At 32.4% G+C, this 15,138-nt stretch overlaps 3 protein-coding genes across 4 annotated transcripts; 2 read left to right on the top strand and 1 right to left on the bottom strand.

The window, feature by feature from the left end:
- The first annotated feature begins 650 nt into the window (after positions 1-650).
- On the top strand, positions 651-2,310 carry LOC107951872 (probable 2-oxoglutarate-dependent dioxygenase AOP1). Its single transcript, XM_016887040.2, has 3 exons — positions 651-1,080; positions 1,176-1,497; positions 1,926-2,310. The coding sequence occupies exons 1-3, from the start codon at positions 707-709 to the stop codon at positions 2,169-2,171; spliced, it is 942 nt and encodes a 313-aa protein (XP_016742529.2). The 5' UTR covers positions 651-706; the 3' UTR covers positions 2,172-2,310.
- Positions 2,311-5,885: 3,575 nt separating this feature from the next.
- Positions 5,886-8,775, top strand: LOC107951874 (synaptonemal complex protein 1). 2 transcript variants are annotated; one of them, XM_016887043.2, is made up of 7 exons: positions 5,886-6,161; positions 6,315-6,430; positions 6,511-6,629; positions 6,718-6,778; positions 6,881-7,107; positions 7,204-7,525; positions 7,614-8,775. In XM_016887043.2, exons 1-7 carry the CDS (start codon positions 6,003-6,005, stop codon positions 8,608-8,610), a joined length of 2,001 nt encoding a protein of 666 aa, XP_016742532.2. In that variant the 5' UTR covers positions 5,886-6,002; the 3' UTR covers positions 8,611-8,775. The 2 variants fall into 2 exon arrangements, with proteins under 2 accessions (XP_016742532.2, XP_016742531.2); XM_016887042.2 differs by having other exon boundaries at positions 6,718-7,107.
- A 497-nt stretch (positions 8,776-9,272) lies between these two features.
- LOC107951873 (pentatricopeptide repeat-containing protein At1g15510, chloroplastic) lies at positions 9,273-12,645 on the bottom strand. Its single transcript, XM_016887041.2, has one exon. It carries the CDS (start codon positions 12,600-12,602, stop codon positions 9,954-9,956), a length of 2,649 nt encoding a protein of 882 aa, XP_016742530.2. The 5' UTR covers positions 12,603-12,645; the 3' UTR covers positions 9,273-9,953.
- Between the last annotated feature and the right edge of the window lie 2,493 nt (positions 12,646-15,138).

Genomic DNA, 15,138 nt, shown 5'->3' with positions numbered 1-15,138 from the left:
TAAACAAATTTGGGGACCAGGGCCTTCTCATTATATACCTACTCAGTGACTCACAATATAAATAAAATAATAAATTAGAGGAAGTAAATATTATTTACTTTCTAGTAATTCAAATAATATATCAATATCAAAATTAAATAAAGATTTTTTTAATTAATTAAACTAAACGATATTTCAAATCAAATGCAAAACTTTTATGATTGAATAAATATCAATTTATGGAATTAAAAATTTAAATTACATGTCACATTGTTTTTTTTTAATGGAATGTGGGTAATGTTCTGAATATATAAAATTATAAACCAACGGAAATATATATATATATATTCTTACTATCAAAACCATTTCATCTTTAATATATAATTACATTATTGATATGATGTCATGTAATTATGTTGTTTTTAAGATTACAAATATTTAATGTTTTTATTTACAAAAACAATAGCATTCATGTCTATATCATTGCCATCCACATCACATACCTTATCAAGTTTAAAAAATCTCAAAAATCAATCCTGCATGAATAAATTAAATTTTCTAAAATTTATTTCTTCGAAAAATTATTATCTGTACAAATTAATATGGAAGAAATTCATCCTGGGTTAGTGGACTATTATATGCGCATCACATTCTTCTATAAATAGCGTGCTCAACAAGCCAACTTGATTTATCTTCAAAAATAAAACATTTCTTCTATTAATTCGTTATGGATTTGGAATCAGAGATGAAGCTTCCCGTCATCAATTTTTCTGAGGAAAATCTAAAGCCAGGAACAACAGGTTGGGCATCGGCATGCAAGGATGTCCGGCGAGCTCTGGAAGAACACGGTTGCTTCGAAGCAAAATTCGATAAATTACCTGGCCAGCTTCACGACGCTGTATTCGCCACAGCTGAAGAGCTGTTCCAGCTCCCAACCGAGGTAAAAATGCGGAACACAAGCGACATGCCTTTCTTCGGTTATTTCGGACAATACAAAACTGTTCCACTCTACGAGTCCTTGGCAATCGACCACCCAACATCTCTTGATGGAACTCAAAGGTTCACCAATCTCATGTGGCCTGCTGGAAACGATCGCTTTCGGTATAAATTTCTTTTGTTTTTTTCAATGAGATTTGCAGTTATATATTTTATGGAATTTCTTCAGCTTTGGATTTCATTTCTTGTATGGATATTAGCGAAAGTGCTCAAAGGTACTCAGAGGTTGTGGCAGAACTTCATCGAACCGTGATGAGAATGTTGTTTGAAAGCTATGGTGTTGGAAATTGCTACGATTATTACATCAAAATCACCCGCTACCTTCTACGATACTTGAGATACAGTGAGCCTAAGATGGGGGAGAGTAATGCTGGTTTATTGCCTCATACAGACAAAACTTTCTTGTCTATACTTCATCAAGGTGATATCAGCGGTTTGCAGATGCAATTGAAAGATGGTCAATGGGTTGCGCCGCCACCGTCGCCAACTTCTTTCGTTGTCATGGCTGGGGATGCTTTGATGGTCAGTACTCCAATCTCGTCTTTCAACTCCGTATTATCTTTATATCATCGTTCCACCCTTGGACTAATTAAAATTTTCAATTAATTAACAAGTTAAAAAGGTTAAAATCCAAAAATAACTTTGGCAGAGGTTTCCATTTACTTGTAGGTCCAATTGGAGGCAAAGTTGTTATTATTATTTTTTGGGTCAAATTTAAGTTCATAAAAATGATATTTTCTTACCATATGGTTATTAAATGAATATTTTTTTTATTCTAAAATATCATAACAACGAATTCAATAGAAGAATTGTAATGAAGTTAATAATTAGACTTAAATTTTGAAAAACAAAAAATATGATTAAATTCTTAAAAATAAAAATAGATGAACTAAATTTTAAGTGTTTGAAAAGTAAAAAAATAATAAGCTTAATGATGTTGGTTTGATTAGGCATGGAGTAATGACGGAATACCATCTTGTAATCATCAAGTAATCATGAAGGAGAAGGGAATAAGATACTCATTGGGGATGTTTACATTCATGGATGGGATCATACATATACTTGAAGAGGTAGGGGACGAGCCTCACCCCATCAAATACAAGTCCTTCCACCACTTTGAACTCCTTCAGTTTATGAATTCCAATTTGAAAACCAACCCTCACATGTGTTTTATCAAAGCCTTTTGTGGTGTTTGAGACCTACACAACAAGGATGCTGGAGGAAGTGTTTCTACACAATCCCACCCCCATCAATAATCATCTAGCTGTAGTTTTGAATGTTTTAATCTCTTTTTATTACCCCCCAAAAAGTAAAAAGATTGTACTTCGTTGCCAACTCAGTGTTCACTAGTGTTAATTTTTATGTTTTTCATATTTAAACATTAATGTAATGAAAAATAATGACTAAATTAGTTAAAATGGCTCATTTTGAACAAAAGTTAGAGATTTAGGTCTATTCTTTTATTATTTAGAGAAATAGGTCGTTAACAAGTTAAAAGCATGCCTTGTAGGGCGTGCTTTTGACAAACACTTTATACAAAAACATATTTTTGTTTAGCATGTTAATCTTGAATAAATGATTAAATTGTTGGTATTTTCACCTGTGTGACTTAGGTTCGAATCCTCCTCAATAAATTTTTCTTACAAATTAAAGTCAAATAAAGATGAACATCAAGAAAAACATTGTTACAGTAATCAGATTAAACAAAATGTGCTTAAATACAAATGTTGTGAATGAAATAGAGAAAAGCTTACTTCTATTTACTCTTAGTTTCACATGTGATGATAACCCTATCTCCATATGTATAAACATAAATTTTTATTTTTCTTGAAAAAGGTAAAACAATATAGTTTAAATAAATTTGTTGATAATGAAAAAGAAATTAAATTAGGCAAAATCTTACTACTTTATACTCCTTGATGAACGTTTCTCCATGTGTATAGTAATACAATTTTATTTGTGATAAAAATTAATTACTTTCATAGTTCTTCTGATTCTTAACTCATCTCCTAACTCATCACTCAAATCTGTTACACCAAAATTCAATTTCCCTAATCAATTAGTTGAAATTATTCAAACTCTAGGTGTTATGCCCACACCCAAATAAGCCTAGCCCACTGCAATCAAATGGCATTGCCAATAGTGTACTTGCATGCCATAAGGAAAAGGGTCCTTTTCCTCCCTTACCAACTAATTAATTTTTAAAATTTAAAAATATTTTTATTTTAATTATTTTTATTTTTTAAAATAAATTAATTATTGACATACATTCACAAGACAATTCACATGCATGTGAGGTTAATAAAGTTAACATATATTAATTTTTTTTCATTTATTTTGAGATTAATTTGTAAATAATGTATTTTTAAGAACTAAAAAAGGATAAAAAATGAAAATTAAAATAATATTTTCAATTATACCTTATTAAAACAATAAGGATGAACCAATTGATTTGATTTAGCTTCTTTGGTTCCAAAATGAAAGAAAAAGATGTATCACATTAAATCCTTTGACCAAAGTACCTTTTGGATGACATAAAATATTTACCTTTCATTTGTTGTAAAAGAGTATTAACTTTTATTACATCATTTCATTATTTTCAAATACAAACATTAGATTTTCAACTTTATAAAGCTTAAAGCAACCCATTGATAAACTTCTTCTATACAAAAAGGATAAAAGTTCCATTGTCATAACTATCATTAAAAGTCATTGATATTGCACAATTTAAATTTTAAATGAATTATTTTAAGGATATTTAGCATTGGCAAAAGTTTTAATTTGAGGGACAAGGGCTCTTTTTTTTTAAAATTTTTTTTCCTATATGTTAAATTATTTTCATCTCATTTTGTTATTAATGTAATAACACGAGGAAAAATTTTATTTATTACATATGTATTATAATATTAAGACAAAATAAAAATTAGTAAGAACAATTTTAAAATTAGAATTAGAAAGATTGAGTAATAATTCTTGTAAGCAAATAAGACCGCTTCAAAATAAGCGAAAAAAATTCCTTTCGTTTGCTAAAATAAGTCATGGGAGTGATTAAATATTACAAGTTGAATTGGTTTATTGCTAACACATATATTAAAACATGTGTAAAAAATAATACTCCTACCAAACATAACATTTATGTATTATGTTTTAGTTTTTATATAACTTGTGTAAAACTAAAGTGGTTTTACACATTTCTATTATATCTTATACGATAAGTATTTTTACACTACAATCATTGAATTTATTAGAATATTTGCATTTGTCATGCATGCCAAGTTTGACATAAATTAAAATTTTTTAACTATTTGCTTTATATAAAAAAAAACTTTCAACCGTTAAAGATATATTGATGCAGACAATATTTTAGATCGATATATAAAGATATCAAATCAATTTAAAATTTTACATGCATGACAAGTACAAATATCTTGATAAATTCAATGATTGAATTGTTAGAATATTAATCATATAAAAATTTATGAAAGAGTGGTGTAGACTTTAATATATTTCGTACATATGTCAAATTAATGTTATTTTTCATGTCATGTCGTGTTTTGAACATTTTATTATTATGATTCAACTTAGAGAATAATATATTAGTCAATAACATGTTTTTCTTACATAATTTATTAATTTTAAAAAAGATTAGGGAGTTTACGTCATAATTTTATAATTTTCTCATGTTTCAGTTTAATTTATTATAATAATTTAATATTAACTCTAAATTCAATTATTGATTAAATATTAATATAGTAAATAAATAATTATATTATGATGAACAAAAATTTACAAACACAAAAATCAAATTATAAATGTGAATCAACTCGAAAGATATGGAAGTTTATCAACAAATTATATGAGATAAATATCAAAACTATGTATAAACTTTGATTCAATGTGCAATGTCATACATGAACTTTGATTTTGTGAGATTTCTTACATGAAATTTTGATTTGATTCAATTTTCATAAATCACTAACAACATTATCGAATTAGTACCATTTTAGATTGATATATGGCATACACAAACAATTATATAAATTCAATGTGAAAATAAATGTATGTATCTATTTTTTAAATATGTACAATTGAATCAAAATAAAAGTTTTATATGTATATATATGAATCACAATTGAAGTTTCATATGCCTAATTGCACTAAATTAAAATTCATGTACAAATTTGATATTTATCTCCAAATTATTTATAATATAATATTAAGAAAGAAAAGAGAAACAAATAGTAGGGGATAGTAAGCGAGGGCAGATTTAGGGGGGCTGGCAGGGCCTTGGCCCCCTAAAATGTAAAATTCTTATTTAGCCCCTTAAATTTTTAAAAAAATTTAAATTAATAAAAGTAAAATTACACTTTGGCCTTCCTAAAATTATAAAAATTTAATTTAATCCTTTAAAAATTATAAAGATATAAGTTATAAAAAATTAAAATTTTATTTATTCTCTAAAAATTTATTCTAAGCTCGCCCCTATAATAAATTAAAAATATCAAGCTAATGACAAAAAAAAAACATTTACTCAACGACCCACAACCTAACGTTAACAAAGAAATTTCGAAAGATACCCTCTCATTCAATATTGTAAGATAATTCTTTATAGAAAATAATTTTAAATACGAAAAAAAACATAATTAAATTAATTTCTTGAAATATTTAGGATGAGGGGCGGCCTAAATAATATTTTTATAATGAAATAAATTTTATGAGGCGATTGGACCAAACGAATTGCGCGGCCATTGTATAATAACATAAATGGAAAATGCCAAGTATTTAATTTTGGCGTGGGACCAGCCCAGCAAATGTAGAATAATGTAGCCGTTGCACTCCCCCTTCGAATTTCGCTGACGTGGCACCACTTAACTTAAAGCTATCAAAAAGGAAAATTCTTATATTATTGTTTAATGATACACACAATTCGACCGTTAGCTTCTATTTCTTAATTCCCAAATCAAAAACACAACATTTTCTCTCATTCGTCTCTTCCATCTTCACAAGAAAAAATCTCACTGATAGAAATGGCAGTGGAATACGCCTTCGCCGACGAGGAAATGGTGATCGATGAGGGTCTCGGATACCCCAGAGCCTATGCCAAAATATGCCGGGACCGTAGTCTTGGTCCCTACCCCTATGGCCCTCCTTTCACCTTCATTCCTTACGTTTTGCACCAAAACGAGGTCATTTTGTTTACCACTTTTTTTAAAAAAAATTTCTTTCAAGAAGAAATGGGTTTTTGGCGTTTTGGGTGATTTTGTTCTTCTTTTCTTTTTGATGAAATGAGAACCGAGGCAATGGAGATTAACTACTAGTTTGTTTTTTGTATTTTGCAGAATCTGAGAGCAAAGGAACTGGATGAACTGTTCCCACTTATTGATCCAAAGGCAAGACCATCAGCTAAGCCAAAAATCTTCATTAATCTCTTGTGGAAGCAGCTAAGTCATTTAGGGTAATTAACTTGAACTGAAAAACTTACGAATATATATATTTGTTTTGTTTTTCTGATATCTATGGGTTTGTTTAAATCAGGAACGCGGGGTTTGATCCGGAAGTAATCCGAGTGGATCCGTACGGAAATGTCCTGTATTACCATGCTGATTCAGCTTCACCTCTTTCATGGGACATTGATCACTGGTTTCCTTGTTCAAGTACTTCAACACCAACCTATCTATTGTTTATTTTTTTGTTTTTATCTTGGGATATGTTTTAACCATGGTGCTGATTTGAAATCTTTAGGGGGTGGATTGACGGTTGCAAGTAATCTGCGGGTACTACAATGGCAAGTGTGCAAGAAAAAGTATAACAAGCTGAAATTTCAAGTTCCATGGTGGGATTTCCAGTTGGGAATTTCTGTGAACCAGTTCTTATCAATTTTCGCTTCTCGAAACTGCGATTTCAGGCACAGGGCATTTTCCTTCTTGTTTGCAGAAGGTGAAAATGAGGAAATAAATGCTTCTCAAACAGTGGATTCACATTCTTTCCCACAGCATTTTATCAAGTCAAAAGATGAATTCGGGCTTGCCCCAGCTGCTGTTGTTGTAACTCGGAAGGAACTATATGATTCTTCATCAGCTTTAAAATCACTGGATCACAACAGGCAGATAAGGCCACAGTCTCCTATTATAGGTCGGTTTATGTTATTCGGATTTGAATACGATCCCGATTTCCGAAAAAGTGTTCTTCAATCATTTGTCTCATGTCTTGGTTTTTGAAACTTTTCAGCTGCTAGGAAAACGAAAGGTAGCATTTTGAAGGAAAATGAAAACCCAGATTTTGTTACAAACCCATACCAGGCCATTGTAATGGCCAGAGATTCACTGAAACAAAGGGAAGAAACAAACAAAATGCAAGCCGAAATCCAGAAGTTGGATGCTGAAGTGAGTGAAATGAGGAAGAAAAACGATGAAGAAAAGTTTGCCATTCAAGACTTGGAAGCCGAGTTGATAAAGAGGCGCAGAAGGGCCGAAAAGTGCAGGCGGCTGGCCGAGGCTCAATCTTCATACCGGACTATGCTGGAAAAGATGATTCGGGATGCCATGCACCAGTAAGTTTGTCAAAAACATGCTGTTAATCTAACAATGTCTCAGTCTTGTATAAATAGATTTCAAGTGTTACTGTTTTGATTGTTGTAGGAGTGTTGTTTACAAGGAACAGGTGAGACTGAACCAGGCTGCTGCGAATACTCTCACCGCAAGACTCGAAGCGCAAAAGGCGATATGCGATGCCTCGGAGAAGGAACTTCACAAGAAATTTAAACAACGAGATGAGCTCGAGAAGCAGATAAGGCCGGAACTGGAACATGCAAGGAAGCGATCTCGAACCAATGATACTTTCTTCCAAGGACAAGATAGCAAAACTGTTCTTTATCTACCAGGAATCAGGTTAATGACACCTTCACACAAGGAGCTAAGGGTGTTTCTGGAGGAAGAGCATAAGGCATCTGTAGCTGGTTTATCTTCAAATGAAGATCAAAAGCATGAAGAAATTGAGGAGGAACTCGCAATTACAGCAAGAAATGCCCTCAAACATAAGCGAGAGGAGCATGATAAAGCCATAGCTGCTTTAGAAGATGAAAGACCAATTGAGCAGAAGTTTGAAAGACTTGAAATAAAAGAGGAGAGACAAGGAATTCGATACCCCGTCATTGAAGGAGAGGAAGACGAAGAAAGTCGGAAGCAGCGCGGAAAAGGGAATGTAGATAGGTGGCTCCAAATGCTGTTAGAGAACAGTCAAGAAGAATTGGAGCCTCAAAATGACAATGTAGATGCAGAGGAAGTGAGTGGAACTGATGACATCATAAAAAAGCTAGACTTGAAGTATCCCCTGAAAGAGAAGAAAGAAGATAATAATGTTAATGTAGAAGGAAACAAAACACCAAGGAGAAATAGCAATGCTAGTGAAGTCATCGGAAGCCGAAAAGAAAGAGTTCTTAAGAGGTCAGAGAGCGCCAGGGCCTTTCGACGAATCCCATCTTCACCATCTTTGATCTTGGGAGGTATGAAGAAAGGAGTGGAATGCATAAGGAAGAAGCCAATAGTAACTAGTGACGATGAACAAGATTATTATGCTGTGGGAAACAACTTCATCAAATCTTCCTTCAAAACAATAAAGAAGGCAGTGAAAATATGAACCAGTGATGCCTATCTCCTGAGTTTAATTATCTTCATTCTTTCTACATTGAGGTGATGTATATTTATATATTGATTTGCTAAAAGTATGTGTCAAGTTGAATAATTGAGTGAATGTATGTATTTTCAATTTTCATTATTTTATAACAGTTTGTTGTTTTGTTTATAGATCTGTATATTTTTTATCAGTGGGTTTTTAAAAAAAAATGATTTGGGGCATAATGAAATGTATGCATCACAAGCAGGAGCACAGAAGCTGCTTAGAGTTTAACAAATCTTCACCAATATATTTAATATTTAATTTAAAGAGATAAGTCTGTAAGTAGATGATTCATCCATAATGAGTATCTACAATGGAGTTTATAGATCTGTATATTTTTTATCAGTGGGTTTTTAAAAAAAAAATGATTTGGGGCATAATGAAATGTATGCATCACAAGCAGGAGCACAGAAGCTGCTTAGAGTTTAACAAATCTTCACCAATATATTTAATATTTAATTTAAACAGACAAGTCTGTAAGTAGATGATTCATCCATAATGAGTATCTACAATGGAGTTTAGCTTTGTTAGATAGTAAAAACCCTATATGCAGCCCCGAGGAGCTAAATACGTCACATTAATATGTGCTTCTTCAACATTCAAACAAAAGAAGCCTAAATTCATGAGCAAAACAGACGTATTTCATTATGATATCGTTGCGAAATTCACTTTTATAAACCATTTTCTTTTCCCCATTTTTACTTTACTGTAGAAATACAAAACAGAGAAAAGCAGAGTAGCAGAAACACCTTACCATAACTACAACCTAGGCACGAACCCCCTACTAATAAGCGAAAGGGGCGGGCTAGATCTTGATACAAGTACGGATTGCACTATATCTATCACAAGCCTAAAAGCGTTGCGAGCCCCGGTCAAGGAGCTGTCTCAAGCAGAGAAAGGGAACTCAAAAGCCAGAAACCTGTCCAGCCTTGAAAACCCGCAGATTCGAAAGGAGTCTCTCCACCTTTGAAAGATGGGAATCAACCCATATCCACCTAAAGTTTATAATTCAGGGAAAGGGAGTCTGCCGGGTTTCTGGGAGCACCATGCCAATAATCCCAATGCTGTTTCCCTCATTTAAAAGTACATCCCAATTTAAACAGAAAGGACGCTTTTTCAGTTTTCGCTCTTCATGCCAATGGAGCATCGAGATGATTCAAAGCATTCTTCCAAGCTTCCTAGTCTTTCTGTGGTTTACATGTAAAATGTTTTAATTTTAACTGGCTGATCCATGATGCATAGCCCAATAATACATTTAAGCTACCTTTTACATATCTACATTCTATATGGGAGTTAATAACTTCTCAATTTCTTTCAGAAGTCCTATTTGTCAAAGCTTTCCCTAATATTTCCACATCACCACAAGAACAGATGCCATCCTTGAAATGGTGGAATTCTTCAGTATCCCTAACAGAAATCTCCCGTCGTACAATCTTAGAGATGAATTTAATGGTACTGTGACAGCTTTGGCACATATAAAGATTCTTGGTTACCCAAATAGGCGTTCCAGGAACAGTATTAATGAGACCAAATGCAACAGCTAGTCTCTCACTGTGCCCACAGAAGATCTCAGCTCTTGAAATTTCAACTCCATCCATGGAATCACATTTTGGACCACCCAAGCCAGCTAATCTCATTTTCTCATAAATTCCTTCTAAAAGTGCATTTATTTCATTGATTTGAGGATGAAAATCATCACCGCTGAGGAAAGCATGAATTTTTCCCTTAACTTCCACCCAACTGCATCCAGGATCAATGACGAGTCCATTATCTTTCATCATCTTTCGAACTTTTGCAACTTCATCCCATTTACCACTGTTCGCATAGAGATTACATAACAAAACATAATACCCAACACTTCTTCTATTACTTTCAAAAATACGTTGAGCTGCAAATTCACCAAGCTCAACCTGCCGGTGAATTCTACATGCATTTAACAAGGCTCCCCAAATAGCCGCATCAGGCTTTATAGGCATTTCCTGTATAAACTCATAAGCCTCCTCCAACTGCCCAGCACAGCCAAGCAAATCCACGACACATGCATAATGCTTCAAATTTGGGGTGACACCATATGTCAGTTCCATGCTATTAAAATACTTCAAACCTTCGGTTACCATTTCCGATTTACTGCAAGCACATAAGAGTGGAATAAATGTAATCTCATCTGGACTGACATTAGATTTGATCATTCTATTGAAGAACTCCACAGCCAGTTTCCCTTGTCCCCGCTGTGCATATCCTGTCAGCAGAATATTCCATGCCGAAACATCCTTTTTCTGTGAGTTAAATTGGTTCCAAGCAGGTCCCATCCTTCCACACCTTATATACATGTCCAGAAGTGCATTGGGTAGGAAACCATCAAGCACCATGCCAGTCCTCAATGCATATGCATGAATCTCTTTTCCACACATCAATCCTCCTATCCTAGCACATGCAGATAGAACAGACACCAAAGTCACAGAATTAGGTTTTAAGCTCACTTTCATTTGCCGAAAGAAAATCAGTGCTTCAAAGCAACGATTGTTGAGCCGGAGTCCCAAAATGATAGCGGTCCAAGAAATGACATCCTTGTCAGGAATGCTGTGGAACACTTCTAGAGCCTTATCAATACATTTACACTTGGAATACATATCGACTAATGTATTAGCAACAATAATATAAGATATGAAGCCTGTCCTTTTAGCAAGTTCATGAAGCTTTATCCCCATATCTAGCTTTCCTAAATAAGCACAAGCTGAAAGAACACTGGCTAAAGTGATCTCATCAGGCACGAAACCATGCAGTTCCATCATTCTGTAAGTATCCAAAGCTTTATCAGGCAGTACGTTGTTCTCATAACCCGAGATCATTGCTGTCCAAGAAACTACATCCCTCCATTCCATCCTATCAAAAACCTTCTCTGCTGTTTCCCAACATCCTAGACTAAAGTACATTTGAATCAAAGAATTACAAACTGAAACATCAGCCGACATCCCTGTTACAATCACATATCCATGAATTTCTCTGCCTAATCTCTCATCTCCAAGGCTCTCACATGCAGAGATCACACTCGCCATAGTCATCAAATCTGGATCAAACCAGTGCTCACGCATCTTAAAAAACAACCTTATCCCTTCCAAATACTCTCCATTCTCAAAATATCCTGAAATGATTGCATTCCAAGATATCCTATCTCTCCTAGCCATTTTATCAAACAATAACCTCGCTTTTGGTAAATCCCCACACTTTACGTACATAGTTATCAAAGAATTAATCACGTCAACATCTGCCTCAAACCCGAACCTAATAACATGAACATGAACTTCTTTACCTCTTTCCAAATTTGGAACAGCACCACAAGTTCTCAAAACGCAGGGGAAAGTATAAACATCAGGCTTAAACCCGACCCACAACATCCTATGATACAAACACAAAGCTTCATCGAAAAAACCTTTTTTTGCGTACCCACTAATCAAAACATTCCAAGAAAAAACATCTCTTTCTAGCATTTTACCGAAAACATACCAAGCATCACCCAATTTCCCAAACCTCACGAACATACTCAAAAAAGCATTTCCAAGCCTAAGACTCAAACAATTACTCGAATTCGATACATAAAAGTAAACTTTAGAACCTTCTTCAAAAGCTTTCTTCCACTCACAGAGTCTGACCATACCAATAGCCGTGTCTTCATCTAATGGAATCTGCAATTCTTGAATTGAGTCAAGGTAGTTTAGAGCTTCTTGGAGTTTCCCATTGATACAAAGAAGGTGGAGATGGGAGTTCGGGTCGCTGCTGTTCAAGGAATTGGTGTTAAGGAATGAGAGCTGCTGTTGGGGTTGCGTTGAGGAGATTTGATGGGTTTTCCGTCGGTTCGAGAAATATAGGAATTTGGGTTTTCGGAATTTTCTGTGGATAGGACTTGGGAGGTCGGATTTGATAAGGCTTCGAGGAGTTTTTGCAGAGAAAGCCATTTTTGAAACTACAAAGCATTGCTGGTTTTGACGGGGTTTTTCTGAAGGGTTTAAATCGTCCTGGATAGAAGATAAAGCCAAACGCTGTCGTTTGCGGTTGTGGGGAATTTTTGAAATGGATATGCTACAACTAAGTCAATAAACTATTAGTAAATTTATATTTTAGTAACTTAACCTCAAAAAGTTACAAAATTATCACTGAACTATTCAAAAGTTTTCATTTAAGTCACTTAACTATTTGAATATTTGTATTTAAATCAACTAGCTATTAAGTTTTTTTCTAAAATCTGGCTAATGAGCTCCAAGCAATGATTCGATGATCGATACAATGAATCAATGCCCATCAAAGAGTAGAAAAATATATCTTAGATCCAAGTCAATTTAATAGTCAATGTTGGAGATCAAAAAAAAAAGCTACTTGGGTTTTGGTTTGCAAATTTGTGACGTTCAAAGGTACTTCATGAAAAAAAAGGCTTAAGGGAGTAAAAATCCCTCAAACTTTTTTAAAAAAAAGCAATTAAGCCCTTCTTTTTTTTCTTTTTTCTTTTTTCTTTTTTTGCACTCAATTGAGCACTTGAACTTTCAAAATGCATAAAAAAAGGCCCTCAAGCTTCTTCAGAAAAAGCAATTAAGCCCTTGTTTTTTTTCACTTAATTGGGTACTTGAACTTTCAGAATGCATCAAAAGACCCTCAATTTGTTTCAAAAAAGTAATTAAGCACCAGCTTTTATTAAAAATTAGAAAATAAATTATAAAAATAATAAATTTTAGAAAAAATTAAAAATTAATAAAAATATAAAAAATTTTAAATTTACTAAAAATAGAATTTTTTTATAAAAATCGTAAAAATAAAAAATTGTTAAATTTTATAAAAATCATAAAAAAGTTAAGGACCCCTAGCTTTTTTCAATTAAAGTCATCAAGTGTCGAACACAGTGTGACATGTCGCCAAAAATGATAAAAAAAAACTAAAATCAATAAAAATTATAGAAAAATTATAAAATACTTTTTTGGTAAGATAATTTTTATAATTTTTTTATGAAATTTATATTTTTTTTACATTTTGTATAATTTTCTTACGAGTTTATAAAATTTTATAATTATTTATATTTCTATATATTTTATATTTTTTATAAAATTTTACAATTTTTTATATTTTGTACGATTTTTATAAATTTTTTATAATTTTTTCTAATTTTTAATAAAATTAGGGGCTTAATTTTTTTTTGAAAATTTTTGAGGGTTTTTTTGATGCATTTTGAAAGTTCAAGTAATCAATTGAGTGCAAAAGAAAAATAGGGGCTTAATTTCCTTTTTTGAAAAGATTTGAAGGCCTTTTTGATCATTTTGAAGGTTCAAGTACCCAAATAAGTGCAAAAAAAAAAGAAACATAATTACTTTTTTTTTTAAGTTTGAGGGCTTTTTGCACCCTTAAGTAAAAAAAAAACTAAACTATAAAAAAGAATGTAATGAAGAACTTTCAATTGGTAATTGGTATAAGCGATGAGAACAAAGAAGGCCATACAATAACAGTTTTAACATCTCAATGCCTTAAATGAAAACTTTCAAATAATTTAGTGACCGCTTTGCAACTTTTTGAAGTTGAGTAACCAAAACATAAAATTACTAATAGTGTAATGACCTTAAGTGTAATTTACCAATTTGAAATTAATCTTGAGGAAGATAAGAGTTTATAGGCCCATTTCAATTTTCATCTAGCCGCTTTTCATCTAAATTTACTTTTTATCTGAAAATTTAAGTCTCAAATATTCGGTTATCCCTTTGAATTTGTCACTTTCTCTTAACTTGGTATTTATGGTTATTTGTCCCAATTGGTACTCGATTTTTTTTTTCCACCATTTCAGTATTTTTTTTAATGTTATTAAGTTTGGATATGTGCCACTAATGACATCATCATCTAAAAAATCATTAAAAATATAAAATAAATAAATATTATATAAACAAAAAACTTGGTACCTTAAATTAAAACTTCTGAATCATTTAGTGACCAATTTATAACTTTTTAAAGTTGAATGACCAAAACATAAACTTACTAATAGTGTATAATTTACCATTTTCAAATCAATCTTGACGAAAAAGGAAGAGTTTATATGCCCATTTCAATTTTCATCTAATCACTTTGCATCTAAATTTACTTTTTATATGAAAAATTAAGGCTTAAATATTCATGTAACAGCCCGGTTAAGACCCTAGTCGGAATGGTGGTTTCGGGACCATAAATCTGAGTCAGAAAAATATTTTAATATTATTTTTCGTGCTTATAATATTTGAATTAAAATGTGTGAAAGTTTCGTATAAAAATTTGATCATTTGTGTGCCCAATTTGATAAAAGGACTTAATCGCGTAAAATGCAAAAGGGCCTTCTATTTGATTAAGTGCCGAATTGATGTGACTTATTAAATGTGAGGTCTTTATGATGTTATTAGACCATTTGAATGATGGATGGACATAAATGGGCTTGTATTAAGTGATTTTTATATGGTTTAATAAAGGGTAAACTTGGTATTTGATTAT

The sequence above is a fragment of the Gossypium hirsutum genome, chromosome A02 (assembly GCF_007990345.1).
Source record: "Gossypium hirsutum isolate 1008001.06 chromosome A02, Gossypium_hirsutum_v2.1, whole genome shotgun sequence".
Taxonomy (NCBI): domain Eukaryota; kingdom Viridiplantae; phylum Streptophyta; class Magnoliopsida; order Malvales; family Malvaceae; genus Gossypium; species Gossypium hirsutum.
The sequence above is the reverse complement of the archived record's forward strand: the minus strand, read 5'-3'. Positions and strand labels throughout refer to the sequence as shown.